Source organism: Podarcis pityusensis (assembly GCF_964106645.2).
Source record: "Podarcis pityusensis genome assembly, chromosome: 14".
NCBI lineage: Eukaryota > Metazoa > Chordata > Lepidosauria > Squamata > Lacertidae > Podarcis > Podarcis pityusensis.
Window position 1 is genome coordinate 24789624 of NC_138039.1, and position 14772 is coordinate 24804395.

At 47.7% G+C, this 14772-nt stretch overlaps 1 protein-coding gene across 2 annotated transcripts in view; it reads left to right on the forward strand.

The window, feature by feature from the left end:
- The window catches only part of TNRC6A (trinucleotide repeat containing adaptor 6A), a 47231-nt gene that overhangs the window by 29420 nt on the left and 3039 nt on the right, over nt 1–14772 (forward strand). The window contains exons 7-23 of one of the 2 annotated variants that reach the window (XM_080981664.1): nt 853–1017; nt 1348–1529; nt 1684–1764; nt 2039–2090; nt 2874–3016; nt 4102–4251; nt 6594–6725; nt 7091–7219; nt 7307–7393; nt 8722–8950; nt 10092–10223; nt 11493–11651; nt 12226–12366; nt 13161–13274; nt 13482–13700; nt 14280–14350; nt 14488–14627. In XM_080981664.1, the coding sequence (XP_080837790.1) occupies nt 853–1017; nt 1348–1529; nt 1684–1764; nt 2039–2090; nt 2874–3016; nt 4102–4251; nt 6594–6725; nt 7091–7219; nt 7307–7393; nt 8722–8950; nt 10092–10223; nt 11493–11651; nt 12226–12366; nt 13161–13274; nt 13482–13700; nt 14280–14350; nt 14488–14627 (2326 nt within the window). The remainder of the gene's footprint in view (nt 1–852; nt 1018–1347; nt 1530–1683; nt 1765–2038; nt 2091–2873; nt 3017–4101; nt 4252–6593; nt 6726–7090; nt 7220–7306; nt 7394–8721; nt 8951–10091; nt 10224–11492; nt 11652–12225; nt 12367–13160; nt 13275–13481; nt 13701–14279; nt 14351–14487; nt 14628–14772) is intronic. The other variant, XM_080981665.1, reaches the window with a different exon arrangement.

Genomic DNA, 14772 nt, shown 5'->3' on the forward strand with positions numbered 1-14772 from the left:
TTGTTTGTTTTGCTCCAAAAAGCTAGTGGGAAGTCAAGCATATACCATCGCTTCCAGGTGTGGTTTGTCTGGAGAGAAACAAACCATCTTCCCATGTTCAGGTATCAGAAGTCAGACACCGGCTCATTTCCTGGTGGAGCAACAGGAACAGGGCAGAAGCAGAGCAAGCACTGTATTAGCTGCATTGCACAAGCATGCTGCTCATTTGCGTTTAACCATTGTTTGTTTTTAAGCTATGGTTTAAAGTTGGGTGTAAACCATGGTTTATAAAATTGTGTAGAGAAGTAGCCAGAAAATCATTCAGTAGTACATCTTAGCCTTTTCAAATCAATGAAAACTCACAGTTGTTGAAAGGTCCTGGGAGATTTGCAGTAGGTTGACTGATTTTTGTGTCTTGCCTTTCAAACAATACAAAGATACCACCACCACCACCCTTCATCTGCCTTCTTGTCAATTCCTACTTGTATTTTGTTTTAATTGCAAGGAGCAAAATAAGAATTTATATCCTTGCCTGTGAATATTTTTGGGGGGTGAACAAGTGCCACACATGGCATTTTTCTTGGTTATTGATCAACAGGTATTAATCATTAACATAGCAAATGGGGCAACCCAGTCAGATGGGCAGGGTATTATTATTATTATTATTATACTATCATCATCTTTGAAGATCAGTTTGCGTTGGTGGTAGGATAATGTGAGCTTTCCATTTGGTTATAGAACAGCTTTCCTCACAATGGAACTGAAATTATTACTAAAAACGTCACTAAATTTTCCTTAAACAATCCAAAAGTTAGCCTAGCCATGTGTTGCCTGGCTTTGGGACCAGCTAATAATGTGAACCTCTTTTGAAAGGTTGGGGAGAGCCTCTTCCTGCTCCTGTTACTGTAGACAATGGCACATCAGCTTGGGGCAAGCCTGTTGATGCTGGTACGAGCTGGGGAGAATCGGTCGGTGATGCTATGAGTGCCGGTAGCTGGGGGAACTCATCTGCTGGGCAGCAGGCTCCTCATAAACCTGGTACGTGCTTTTCTAGGTGGGCTGGAAGTGGGGAACTGCACTAGGGAAGTTGCTAGCTGTCGAGGTCTGGGGGGGGGGGTGCGGGGAACCAAGGGTGCATTTGTTTGGAGAGCTGAATTAAGAAGGGAGGCCCTACGACTTGGGTCTGGGAGATCTGCGTTCAGATCCCTCCTTCATCATTGGCTGCTGTTAGCTTGACTCTTGTTCTTTGTAAAATGTGAATAACAGCTCCCCAGGTGATAGTGCTGCATAGTGGCTACAGTGAGGGCGGGGGGGGGGCGTGTTGTATCTGATGAGTAAAGAGTGAATTTTTTTTTTCATCACTATCAGGACCTAAGTCTATGCAAGTTCCAGATGGCTGGTGTGGGGGCGACATGCCTTTGCCAGGAAGCCATCAGTCGAACTGGGAGGAAGAGGACGACGTTGAGATTGGGATGTGGAACAGCAACTCTGCCCAAGATGCCAATGCCTCTCTACACTGGCCACCATACCCTAAAAAGATGCCTTCTAAGGTAACCGCGTTTAGCTGCAGAGCAAGACAGAGAAAAGCTCCCTCTACCTCTTAAACTACCTGAAGCCTGTGCTCCATTAAAGTCCTATGTAGGTGTTGATCAGTAGCCATATATCTAATAATGAGGTTTCTATGCTGTTTGTGGTTGCTTGTAGGGAACAATGAAAAATGGAAACAAGCAAGACGAAACGTGGATCAATCCATTTGTGAAACAGTTTGTGAATCTCGGCTTCCATGTAAGTTCTGAAGTGGGGCGTGCCTGGCAGGGGGGCAAGGACTCATCCCATGGCAATTCATTCTTTTTCCAGCCCGCTTCATATTACCTGCTTTTTTCACATTTTGCTAAGATGCACTCTGTGATCTTCTGCCTGCCTGCCTGCCTGCCTGCCTGCCTGCCTGCCTGCCTGCCTTCCCCCCTTCCCCCCCTCATGAAAAGCAGAAGGGGTAGCCTGGAGTATACCAGTAAGCAGAGGCTGACTGTAATTAAGCTCCTCTTGGTTATTCCTTTAGAGAGAGTCACCAGAAGAAATGATGCAGAGCAATAAGATGGATGTATCTGGAGGTAAGTGCAGGCATGGGGTTTTGGTGGGGTGAATGAAAGGTGACTCAAGATAGAAGGGGGGGTGCAGAGTATCTCAGTGATAGAGCGCTGGCTTGGCATGCAGAAGGCTCCAGGTTCAATCCCCTATGGCAGCATCTTCTGGTAGGGCTGGGAAGGACTAGCCTCTACCAGTCCATTTAGATGGGCCAGTGATCTGTCTCTGTATAAAGACAACTTCCTATGTTCCTGTTTATTTGTGGTCTTTTAAAAATGGTGTGCATTTCTAACCCAGTTGGCTCAGGCCTTGTTAAAAAATCAGCAATCCCAGTTATAACGTGCACCTAAAGCAAATGAAGTTGAGCGTATTGTTGTCAAAAAAGACTCTGTTTCACCTGCATTGTCTTCTCAGGAATTTCCTTCACAAGGTTTGGACTGCTATTTTCATCCTGGCTGGGGCTGATGGGAGTTGCAGTCCGAAACAGGTGAAGGGTGTCAGGTTGGGGAAGGTTGCTTTAGGACAGGGGTGCCCAAACTTATTTCAAAGAGGGCCAGATTTGATGAAGTGAACATGCATGAGGGCTGGCCACAGTTGTTGAGCTTTTTTTAGGATTTTACCCCAGGACATACACTGCCTCGGGGCTCGGGGGCTGGATTAAATCGACCAGCAGGTCAGACTTTGGACATGCCTGCTTTAGGAGAACTTTTTGTGCCCATGGAGTTTAAGCAAGAGGCAATGTTAGTCTTTTCTGTTGAGATCCACTGTTCAGAGCAGCTGTGTGAGGATGCTTTCCCATCTCCCCTTAGGGATCTTGCCTGACAAACGGATGGAGATGGACAAGCACAGCCTGAATGCTGGAGAGTACAGCCGGGTGATAGGAAAAGGCCCAGGCGCCCGTCCTCAGATTTCCAAAGAGTCTTCCGTGGATCGAAATCCTTACTTTGATAAGGTGAGAGAGCCTGTCTCCTCCCAAGGGACAGTAAAAAAACAATTGCTGCTGTACTCAATAAAATGAATGCTCCTGTACTAAAAATAAATAAACTGAAGTGTTACTAAAGAGTTGCATTGCGCTCCTCACCATGTCTACTCCAAAGTAAGTCCTTCTTAATTCAGTGGGGCTTCCTCCCAGATAAATAGAATTCGGATTGCAGCTGTAGTGTGCTTCTGCTTAAGCCTTAATTTTAATTCTAGGCTGCCCATCTCCAAATGCGTGAGTGGGAGACTGACTCTGGTGCCTCTAGAACCCAGAGCAGGGGAAGATTCTGAGGAACGCTGATGTGTTTTCACTGAAAATAGTTTGCAGGGTTGGGGGACTAAATTCAGTGCATAAAATGAAAGGCCAGCACCCTCCACCAGGATCATCTAATGCTGTTGCTTTTGCTATGAGTCATAGGTCCTTAAGAGAAGAGTCTGCACTCCTGTTTTCTCAATCAGGGTGGGCATCTCAGGAAAGCATTTTCACTGCTGTTGTGCTTAATGTTTGGTTTAGTGAATTGCTTTGAGTTCACCTTCCTCCAACAATGTGACTCATAAATATTATCATTAGATATTCCACAAACTCATCCTTTTGGCTCAGGATTGCTGCTAGCCCAACAGGACTCCCCCTGCTCTGTGTCTGCCAAATGGGCTTGGGAGGGATGGGGAAAACCCTATAATAGATTGCGGGGGGGTGTTCCATTGCACTAGCAGCCATCCTTTCACTGATGGGACCCTGACTTCATCCTACGCTGAATACAACACACTATTATTTTAGCAATAATTTTAAAGTTTTTTGTTTTGTTTTGTTTTTGTAAACTGCTTAGAGGTTTTCTTACAAATCGAACAGTATATAAAATAAAAGAGTATCTGCCATCTCCTTAGAGAACCATCTGGCTCTGGACTGCAGTGGCACTAACCTCCTCTCTCCTGTTTTCTGACTCTTTTTTCCCCCACCCCGTTGATGCTGGACTTGTCTGCCTCTTCCTGTCCGTCTATCCGTCCTGCTGCTTGGCTTGCTGTCCAACCCTTGCTCCTTCAACTTGTCTGCCCAACCAGGATGGCCTTGTTGTAGCAGACGATTCCCAGAACATGCAGTTTATGTCCAATCAGAACGTGAAGTTTCCCCCTTCAAACAGTGCACTACCTAACCAGGCCCTTGGATCCCTAACAGGGCTGGGTATGCAAAACTTGAATTCTGTTAGACAGGTAAGGCTGTGAGCATCCTCTTTACATGATGTTTCAACAAAGCCATTGGGTACTTCCTCAGATTTTAGCATTCTGTCTCATCCCCCTTGATTTACAGACATTTAGAGAAGATGAATGGCAGCTTAAACCTTTTGGTCCTCTTCCAGTTATTGCACACATGGTTTTAAAAAACCTGCAACCCTCTAGATCAGTGTTTCCCAAACTTAGAATAATCATGTGCCCCTTTTTGGAAGTTTAGTCTTACCGGCAAACCCCTTCTGAGGCAAAGTTAATTTGTGGGTATTTTTCATAATAATATTTTATCTCGACTAGAGCAAATTCTTTTGGGTACCATTAGAAACCCTTTCGCTTACCACACTTTGAAAAACACTGCTCTAGATATGTATTTCTCGTAGCCTCTCCAGATCAAATATCTTTCAGGCAGGAGAATCTTCTGTCATCCTCTAGATCAGGTTTCCCAGATTCATCCTTGGTGCCATACAAAGTATGTGGGGGCTGCTGTTGTGCTTGCTGGCTTCCCTCCCCCAGGGTTAAGTCATCTGCACGGTGTTGTAAAAACAGCCATTGTCGGAGAGCACCTTCCTTCCTTTTCATTTGCCTCATTACACCATCTCCTCTTTACATGTGCCTGTTACTCTCCTCTGCTTCTCATTCATAGTTTCTTTTTAACTTCTCAACCCTCCAACTGCTGTCCGCGTATTTGCAATAGCATATGGAGAACTGAAGGCAGCACAGAATCATAGGTTCATAGGTACCCAAGGGTCACCTAGTCGCAACTCCCTGCAGTGCAGGAACCAGACCCATCTGAGGGCAGTGTGTGCCTATTTTTGCAAGTACAGGCTTAGCCTTTGTGTTCTGGTTGTTGTTGGCATGTTCACTTTAGTCCAGAAAGGGTGGTTGGGGCAAGAAGAGAAGCGGTTGTTCCACTGCAGTATGTCTTCCCTCAGGGCATCCCCCTCATTAACCAAGGATCCTGTTACTGGTGAAGGACCTGGTGGGTTCTCCTTCTGTGGCAGATAGATTTATCATACTGACTGGAGCTCCATTGTGGTGCTGTAGCTTGAGCTATATAGGTTTAAGATGGTGTTTCCTAAACTTGGGTCTCCAGCTGTTTTCAAACTATAGTTCCCATCATCTCTGACCACTGGTCTTGCCAGCTAGGAATGATGGGATTTGTAGTCAAAAAAAACAACAACTGGAGACTCAAGTTTGGGAAACACTGGTCTTAAGACATGGAAGAGCCTGATTCAGATTTCCCCTGAGCTTCGAAAGATCACTAGCTGGCTTAGGCAAATCCCAATCCCTTCACTTGAACCTACATCCCACTTCCATCGTGAGGACAGTGCGTATGTGCCCACACACCTAGGCAGTGCTCTTTTTTTCCGGGAGGACGCAGCGGTACAAAGACCCTTAAACATTTTGTGAATCTAAGATTGGCTTCATTGAGGGGCAGTACAGTGGTGCCTCGCAAGACGAAATTAATCCGTTCCGCGAGTCTCTTCGTCTTGCGGTTTTCTCGTCTTGCGAAGCACGGCTATTAGCGGCTATTAGCGGCTTAGCGGCTATTAACGGCTTAGCGGCTATAAGAAAAAGGAAACAAACTCGCAAGAACTCGCAAGACGTTTCGTCTTGCGAAGCAAGCCCATAGGGAAATTCGTCTTGTGGAACGACTCAAAAAACGGAAGACTCTTTCGTCTAGCGAGTTTTTCGTCTTGCGAGGCATTCGTCTTGTGGGGCACCACTGTATTTCAATATGAGTATGAAAATGAGAGTACTCCCTAAACATTTTTTTTTTCAGGGGAGGGAAAAAGCACTGCACTAGGCACGCTTCCCTCAGTTCCTTGCAGGAGTGCTGGGATACAGGCATTCTTTTTTGCTTCCAGGCAAAAGAGTTTCAGGGTCTACTAAGAGTCAAGAATATAAGAATGTCAAAAGAGCTCTGCAGCAGCTGGAGCCTCACAGTGGCCAACCAGATGCCCCAGTGGGAGGAAGCCCACAAAGTAGCGCTCTCTGTAGAATTCAGAGGGAGATGGAAACTCAGTCTTACTCTCTGGTTTCAGGGTGATGCTTGTTTGCTTCAACATACATCTCAGCTCCAAGCTCACCTTCTTAGAAATGCCGCCTTCCTACCAAAACAGCACTAAGCTGAACAGTTGTCCCTTTCCCTACATGTGCTGAATGCAACACTTAAGGGCAATGCAAGAAGCAGCTTCAGTAGCTGGCAGACCATAATTTCTGTCACTCCTGACCTATGCTGCCACTTTATGATTATGTACTCCTGCTCCTGTCTTTGGAGAGGGTGGGAACAGCTGCTCAGCCCTCTTTTTACGTTCTCTCTGCAGAATGGCAACCCCAGTATGTTTGGAAATCTAGCAGCACAGCCCCGGAGTATGCAGCCGTCTCCAGCACAGCCTCTTAACTCATCTCAGCCTAATCCACGTGCTCAAGTGCCTCCTCCATTGCTCTCCCCTCAGGTGAGGCTTGTGAAAGAGAAGTTGGGTGGATGGGTGTGCTAGTTTCGTAAAGACATTCCTCTCTTCAAAAATGATGGCTGCCAGGCTTGGTCTCAATAGCACCTGCCCTGGTACAAGCAAACACAAGTCACATTCTCCACCTCCCACCTCTCCTCTTCTCCCTTCCACATCCCATTAAGAGACTCCCCACCCCCAAGTTTTAAAAGAGCTAAGTAAAGGGCCTCCAAGCCAAGCAAGGCTGCCAGTATCTCTTGGGGCAGTTCTTCCTGCTTGTGGTGAGAAGGTGTTGGTTGCGTGTCTCCCTCCCTCTATCCTAGCCAACTTCCAACCTTCATGTCATTGTCATGCTTTTCTCCGCTTTGTAGGTTCCAGTATCCTTGCTGAAGTATGCACCAAACAACGGGGGCCTGAATCCACTCTTCGGCCCGCAACAGGTAGCCATGTTGAACCAACTCTCCCAGCTCAACCAGCTTTCCCAGATCTCCCAGTTACAAGTAAGTGAGACACTTCCTCCCCCAACTTTGCTTCGAAAGTGCTCATCCTCCCTGACTCTGCCCTCACTTCTTCCTGACTTTTTGCAGCGATTGCTGGCCCAGCAGAGGAAAGTGCCGAGCCAGAGAAACATGTCCTCTGCTGCGGGTGGTGGCCGCCAGGAGCAGCAGCAGCAGGTAGGGTTTGAGGAAACTTTTTGTTTTCTCTTTCATTTTTAATATTGGTTCTGCCTTCTCTTGAGCTGAATTGATCGGGAAAAATCAGGTTGAATTGGGTCTTTCTCCGCTGACCTATGCGTTATCCCCTTCTTCACAAATCTCTTGTTGCCAGTTCAGGACTGTTTGCCTGAGAACTGGAATATTTCACGGGAACGGTGGACAACCCTTTGTAAAAGCTAGGGTGCACTTAGCAACGCACCTTGGCAAAATAGGTGAATCATCTGTTGTGGAAGAACTAGCTCACTTCTTAATCTTAATCTCAGGGTTGTGGGTTCGAGCCGCACGTTGGGCAAAAGATTCCTGCACCGCAGGATGACCCCAGAGTGGCTGGGGAAACCCAGCCAGATGGGCGGGGTATAAATAATAAATTATTATTATTACAGTCCCTTCCAACTCCACGATTCTATGATTCTCCTATTTTCCTTCCTGCTGCCTTCATGCATGGTCAAAGGAGCATCTCTTTTTTCTCTCTCTCTCTGCTGGATAAAGTTATTCTAAAGGTTGTTCTAATCGGACCACTTTATTTCAAAGTACAAGTGCAAGTTCACCACCTATGTTTTGCAGCCCAGATCAAGGACTCGCTTTGTTTAAATATTGTACGTTAACAGTGACCATTTTGCAGGTTGAAAAGAAGATAGGTTTTATTTGCAAATAACAAAATTATTTTCACATCCATTGCCAGCAATACATAGACAACGTTATTTAAGATTGCATCCATATTGTGGATTCAAGTCATGTTGGTTGCGTGTGTTTTCTGAATTATCTCTGCTGCTCTGTTTGACTATTATAAGAATGATTATTATGGCCTTTTTTGTTGGATGCTAAGCCAATTCCACCTTTGAGCACAGGTTGTAAGGGCAGAATGTCTGTAGAACATATGACCCATTAGACTGAATTAGAAGTTTAGGATGCCGCTTTAGACAGAGTCAGGCCATCCAGCTCAGTACTGTGTACAACACTGACTGGCAGTAATGGCTCTCCAGGATTTCAAACGGGGGGATCTACCTGGGCGTTGAACCTGGGACCTTCTGCACACACTGAGCAGCTCAGGTGCTGATAACACCAAGGTTGCAGGTTCGATCCTTGCATATTCATGCATTGCAGGGGGTTGGACTAGATGGTCCTGAGGGTCCCTTCAAGCTCTACAGTTCCATGATTCTATAGCTGCCTGCTATATATGCCGTGGCTTCTGTTTCACAGCCGCAGTGGAGCCACTTCCTAGTTGTGCAGGCCTCAGACAGGACATCTGTCTCAAATCCATTTCCCCCCTCTATCTCTGCTTGAAGAGTCGCGCGCTCAATATGCAGCAACAGATGATGCAACAGTCTTGTCAGCTGGATCCAAACCTACTCATGAAGCAGCAGCAGCAGCAGCAGCAACAGCAGCTGCTCCCATCCCAACAGCAGCTCCATCATTCTGCCATGAAGTCTTTCGTGGAGAACGTTGTGCCCCACGCCAACCCAGAGCTGCAGAAAGGGCCGTCACAAATCAATGCATTCAGCAACTTTCCCATAGGTGAGTGTCCTCTCCAACTCGTCTTATGGCTAATCTGCATCAAGTGACCAAGGCTGTGAGCTGGGTCAGTGCTTGGTCTTAGCCTCTCTCAAAAGAGAGCCAATGGCTGCCTGGCTAAGCCTCTTGTCTCTGATTCTGCAGCCAGCATTAACAATCCTGCTAGTCGGTTACCTAGCTTTCTTTTGGTGCCTGACTTCACCAGATTAAAGACATAATCCTCAATGGAAATCCTCAATGGAGGTCCCCCTTTAGGATCCTCAAAGGAAACAGGATTCCCAGTTGCAAGTGAATGTATAATTTAACAGGTTTTCTATTCAATTCCATTCAATCAGCTGCTTTGATCGGCAGAATTCAATATTTTAGTGTGGCAGCACCTACACTGTGGAACTCCCTGCCTCTTGACATCAGGCCAGCGCCTGCTAGAAACATTTTTATTTAGACAAGCCTACCCCAAGGTTTAGAACGTTGATGTGAGCTTTAATCCGTATTTAGCCTATGGTTATTTTAACTTGTTTGAAAGTCTAAAATTTATTAATTCCTTCTTATTGATAAATGTTATGAATTGAATAAATAAAATTGTTTCCTCCCAAGATTCAGTTTGAATTCCACTCTTCAGTTTGAGGCTTAATTACTAGAGCCTTCTGAAAAGTGTCCTGTCTTGCTGTTTAAGAGCTGCTGCTTCTGTTTTGCTGAGGGACAGTCTCCCAGCTCAAAAAATCACAATGCCTCTTTTGGGACCTGAGTACAGCAGCAGAACTCTCCTTGCTTGTAGTTCTGAGCAGCTGGTTTTCATAGTGAATCCTGCCTCTTGACGCTGCTATAAAACTTAGGGAACAAGCTGTACTACCAAAATGATTAAGGTTTTAAATGATAATTTTAGGTTATATTTTAGTGATCAAGATTTAATATATTTTTTAAACTGCCGCTATATCTGAATTGTCTCTGTCATACCCAATTGCAATTCAATGTATTACTGTTGTGTTTTATGATTTTCCTGATATTGTAAGTGACCCGGAACTGGTCTGTGATGATAATAAATTCTGCCTCTTGACAGTGAAGGTAGCAGAGGCCTGTTTTATTCAGACGGCTATGCTTAGCTGAACTGGAGTCCAGGGAGTGTAACCCAATTTCTTCGATGCAGGATTGAACTCAAACTTGAATGTAAATATGGACTTGGGCAGTATTAAGGAGCCACAGTCCCGGCTGAGAAAATGGATGACTGTGGACAGTATTTCTGCTAACACATCGTTGGATCAAAATGCCAGCAAAAACGGTGAGTGGAATGCAAGGGAGGGGGAGCAAAGAGGCCCCAAACACTGTCTTCCAGGTGCAAAGAGGACCTCCTGAAGATGAGTGCTGCAGAGAGAAGGGGTGTAATTTGTGGATGTTCATTGTGAAAGGTGACAATAAAGCTTTCGTACCGTACACCTTTTATTCTGACTGAAGCAGGCTTCCTCAATCTCGGCCCTCCAGATGTTTTTGGCCTACAACTCCCATGATCCCTAGCTAGCAGGACCAGTGGTCAGGGATGATGGGAATTGTAGTCTCAAAACATCTGGAGGGCCAAGTTTAAGGAAGCCTGGACTAAAGGATGCAAATCGGTACGATACCTGAAAGGTTGCATATTTTGGGTGCTTCTTTTTCTGAAATTAAGAGTTGATGTAGCGCTCAAAAAAATTTTTTTCAAAAATCCTTCGAGGTTTATGCAAAATGTGACAAGAGTGGCAAGAGGAGAGAGGAGTGGGCTGCGAGTAGTCAGGGGAAATGGACTTGGGGCCACATGGGGGCAAAATGTCATGTAGGATGTCAAAGCTGCCTCCCTAGAATCTCTGCCTCCCGAGGGCCTTCTGGCGGTTCCCTCATGGCAAGAAGTGAGGTTACAAGGAACCAGGCAGAGGGCCTTCTCAGTAGTGGCACCTGCCCTGTGGAATGTCCTCCCATCAGATGTCAAGGAAATAAACAACTATCTGACTTTTAGAAGACATCTGAAGGCAGTCCTGTTTAGGGAAGTTTTTAATGTTTGATCTTTTCTGTTTTTTTAATATCCTGTTGGAAGCCACCCCCCAAGTGGCTGGGGTATTTATTATTATTATTATTATTATTATTATTATTATTATTAGGGTTTCCCCAGCCACCCTGGGCGGCTCCTTGCATGGTTATTTTCTCAGAAAGGCCCTTGCATGGTTTGAAGCATAATCCCACAGTCACACTGGGGTGTATTTTTTTGGTTGCCAAATAAAGTCGATGGTCTTGGGAATTTGCAGCAGTTGCCTGCCAGATTCTGCCCATGCAGGCACATCTCATTTGCCTTGGCTGCCAGCCATAGCTAATTTAGAGGAGAATGAAGACCTTACCCTGGACCAGGATGACACCAGGGTTCAAGTGGGGATGTGACCTGCTACACCTTGGCAGGGACTGGAGGACTACTTCTGACTTAACTCAGAATGATGTTCTGATCTGTGGGTGTAAAGGAAGGGGTTAATCTTGTGGTTGCTGTTGGCAGCTCAGTGGCCAAACTGATCAGCAGTCTCCTCTCTTCCAGGTGCTATTTCAAGTGGCTTTAGGTTGGAGGAAACTCCCTTTGTTCCCTACGACTTCATGAACAGCAGTAACTCACCAGCCAGCCCTCCTGGATCGATTGGGGACGGCTGGCCACGTGCCAAATCGCCTAACGGTTCTAGCAGTGTCAATTGGCCACCAGGTGGGTGACTTGCACCAGTCTGTTCCCCCAAGATTTGGGGCCTGGGGCACAGGAAACCAAGTTCTTCCCTTCTTGGGCGGGGGAAGATGGTGGAAGCAACTGGTTGAAGGGGGACTTGAGAAGTCTTTAGGGAAGGGTAGAGGAGTTCACCTACGTGCCTTCTCTGGCCGTGACAATAAATTGTGGACCTGAGAGGCAGCTGGAAATAAGAGTTGTGTGCTAGGAAGTTCTACAAGTTAAGTCTGTGATGGGGAGGAGGAGGACATGATCTTGCAGCTGTGAAGGGGACTACAAAGGTGCTCCTAAGAGGACACATTTCTCTCCAAACTTTGAAAGAACTCTGGGGAAAGCCCAAATCTTTTTCTGAGAATTATTGGAGAAGGATCAGTCCTGTTGTGAGTTGAAGTGGGTCCCCCATCCCTGCCCTTCCCCTGCAGTCTGAAATAACAGCCTCGGCCCCACCGGCACCATATACGGTGATCATCTGCTCAGCATTCACTCGGAGGCTGAATTGGGCCCAATAGTTCTTCCATGGAATAAGCTCAGCCTCCTGATACTTTTTTCAAAATGCTAGAATTTCGTCCTGGTGAGCCGTGGAAAGGTTATCCAAACATCGACCCTGAAACTGACCCGTACATCACTCCCGGCAGCGTCACAAACAATCTGTCGATTAACACTGTGCGGGAGGCCGACCACCTCAGGGACAGGAACAGCGGTATGTATCTGGGAGCAGAGGCTGGTCACTTGAGAATTCTGCACAAAAAGAGCCCCTTCAGTGGTCCAAAGGTTGTGCCAGTTTGTATTTTTCTGAGCTTTTTGTTGTTATGCCTGATTTAAGTGGCTTGGTCTTTGGCAAGTCTCTAGAGGAAGGAAATACTGCAGATCTTGAGACTCTTGCTGAGTCCTTCTCCATACCCAGCACAAGGAGCTGGCCAGGTCTTGCCTGACCTGACCTGAGCAAGAAGGGTCCCCCCAGCCCATCTCAAAGATTCTTGATGCTCTCCACCTAGGAGACCTTCTGGAAAGCCCAGGTGTGAGGCAATCGGGTCCACTTGGATTTTGCACGTCCTCCATTCTGCTGCAGTTGGGCGAAGCAAGCCTTGCATGCTGCTTCTGCAGAACTGCAGCCATGGTGGAACTCACTATCCAGTGTGCATCTTGGCAAGAGTGGGAGAAGAGGGCCGGAACACCATCGCCTTAGGGTTCTTCCTCCCCCCTGCCTTGAGTAACTTGCAGCCAGCCATGGCTTGATCCCTGAGTTGAGGTCTGTTGGTCTGAGCAGTGCTGGGGGAAGAAAGGGTTCTTGTGGGCAGGAGAGAACTGAGCTGTGCCTGGGTGACCAGAGCTGCACCCACCTCACTGGGCTCTGCATTCCAGTTTGCAGCAGGGTTCAGCCTTGGAACCTGCATTTCAATGCTGCGGCGCATATGAAGAAACCAAGGTGCCTGTCTCTCCCTTGCTGCTGGTGTCCTCCAGGGGAGTGATGAGCTGTTGACTTTTTCCTGTTAGGGTCATCCTCATCTCTGAACACCACGCTGCCTTCAACTAGTGCCTGGTCATCCATTCGTGCCTCCAACTACAATGTTTCCCTCAGCAGTACAGCACAAAGCACTTCTTCTTCAGGTGAGGTCGGGTGCGTCACACACAGGCCATGTCTGCCTCCTCTTGGATGCCGCCATGAACTCATGCTTCTCCACCAAGCCCTTATCTGCCCAGAGTCCTGTGCTGCCCGAATCAACCCACGGGGAAGATTGGGGAGGGGCACCAGGAACAGCTCTCCTTTTCCATTCTTATTTTTTTTCACATGCCTCTGGTTTCCTTTCCTCCCAGCCAGAAACAGTGACTCCAAATCGACGTGGTCTCCTGCTTCCATTAACAACACCTCTCTGGCTCACGAGCTGTGGAAGGTTCCTTTGCCACCCAAGAGCATCACCGCTCCCTCGCGCCCACCGCCAGGACTGACCGGGCAGAAGCTGCCTCTGTCCTCGTGGGAGAACTCTGCGCGACTCGGGGGCAGCTGGAGCAATTCTGATGCCAGATATACCCCTGGTGAGGGTCTGGGTTGCCTTTGGCCAGGCTGGCTTTTTGCCTGAAGGAGTGAGAAAGAGAGGGTGGGGTCTGCAGAAGGAGAAAGAACACCTTTCCTTGCTTTTGGTTCTTGAGGCTATGGGAGAGCTGCCTTGCCTCAGCTGGTAGCATTGCCTGCCAGAAGGGCAACCCAAGGTGGTGGCGAGGGGGGGCCTGGAAATTAGGACCATGGGCCATCAATCAGGAGCTGAAACAGGGCCTGAAGTTCAGACCCTCCCCGCACTCCGTCCTCTCTCAAATCTCCCTGCTTCTTGCAGCATCTCCAGCGCCAGCCTTTTGAACTGACTGGTGGCTGGGAACATGGCAGCCTGAGGGCATGACCAACAAGCCCTGTACCACAGTTATCCTTCTGTTGCAAAGTCACTGTTGCTTTAGAGTGGCTGGTTTGATTCCCACGCACGCCTCATTCGCTATGGGGTCAAATCTGGCCCTTTTGTGGGTGGGGCAGAGGACCTTAAAAAAACTCCTGGCTTTCCCATGTGGGGCCTGCAGGCACCTTTTTCCACGATGGCAGTGCCATTTTTCTCTTGCTTCCGGCAGGTTCAAGCTGGGGTGAGAGCAGCTCAGGGAGAATAACCAACTGTCTTGTCCTGAAGAACCTCACACCTCAGGTGAGTGAGGGCACAGCTTGGCCAGGAGCCTGCAGGGAGGTTTGGGCCCTGTTCCCCTTGCCCTGAGGGCTCAGGCAGGTAGAGACAGTGAGTGATTGTGTGTGCCTCTCTTCCCCCCCCCCCCATGCCCTATCCAGATTGATGGCTCCACCCTGCGGACACTGTGCATGCAGCACGGGCCGCTGATCACATTCCACCTGAACCTGCCCCACGGCAATGCATTGGTCCGCTACAGTTCAAAAGAAGAGGTGGTGAAGGCACAAAAATCTCTCCACATGTAAGTACGCCTGGGAGGAAGAGGGGAGGTGCTTTTCTGTCCTGCTGCATTGGGGGGGGCGCAGTGTGCAGAAGGCAAGGATTGGGGCCTCAGGGGAAGCCAAGAGCAGCAGCGTCTAGCTGGCACACTTCCGTGTAAGCGGGTG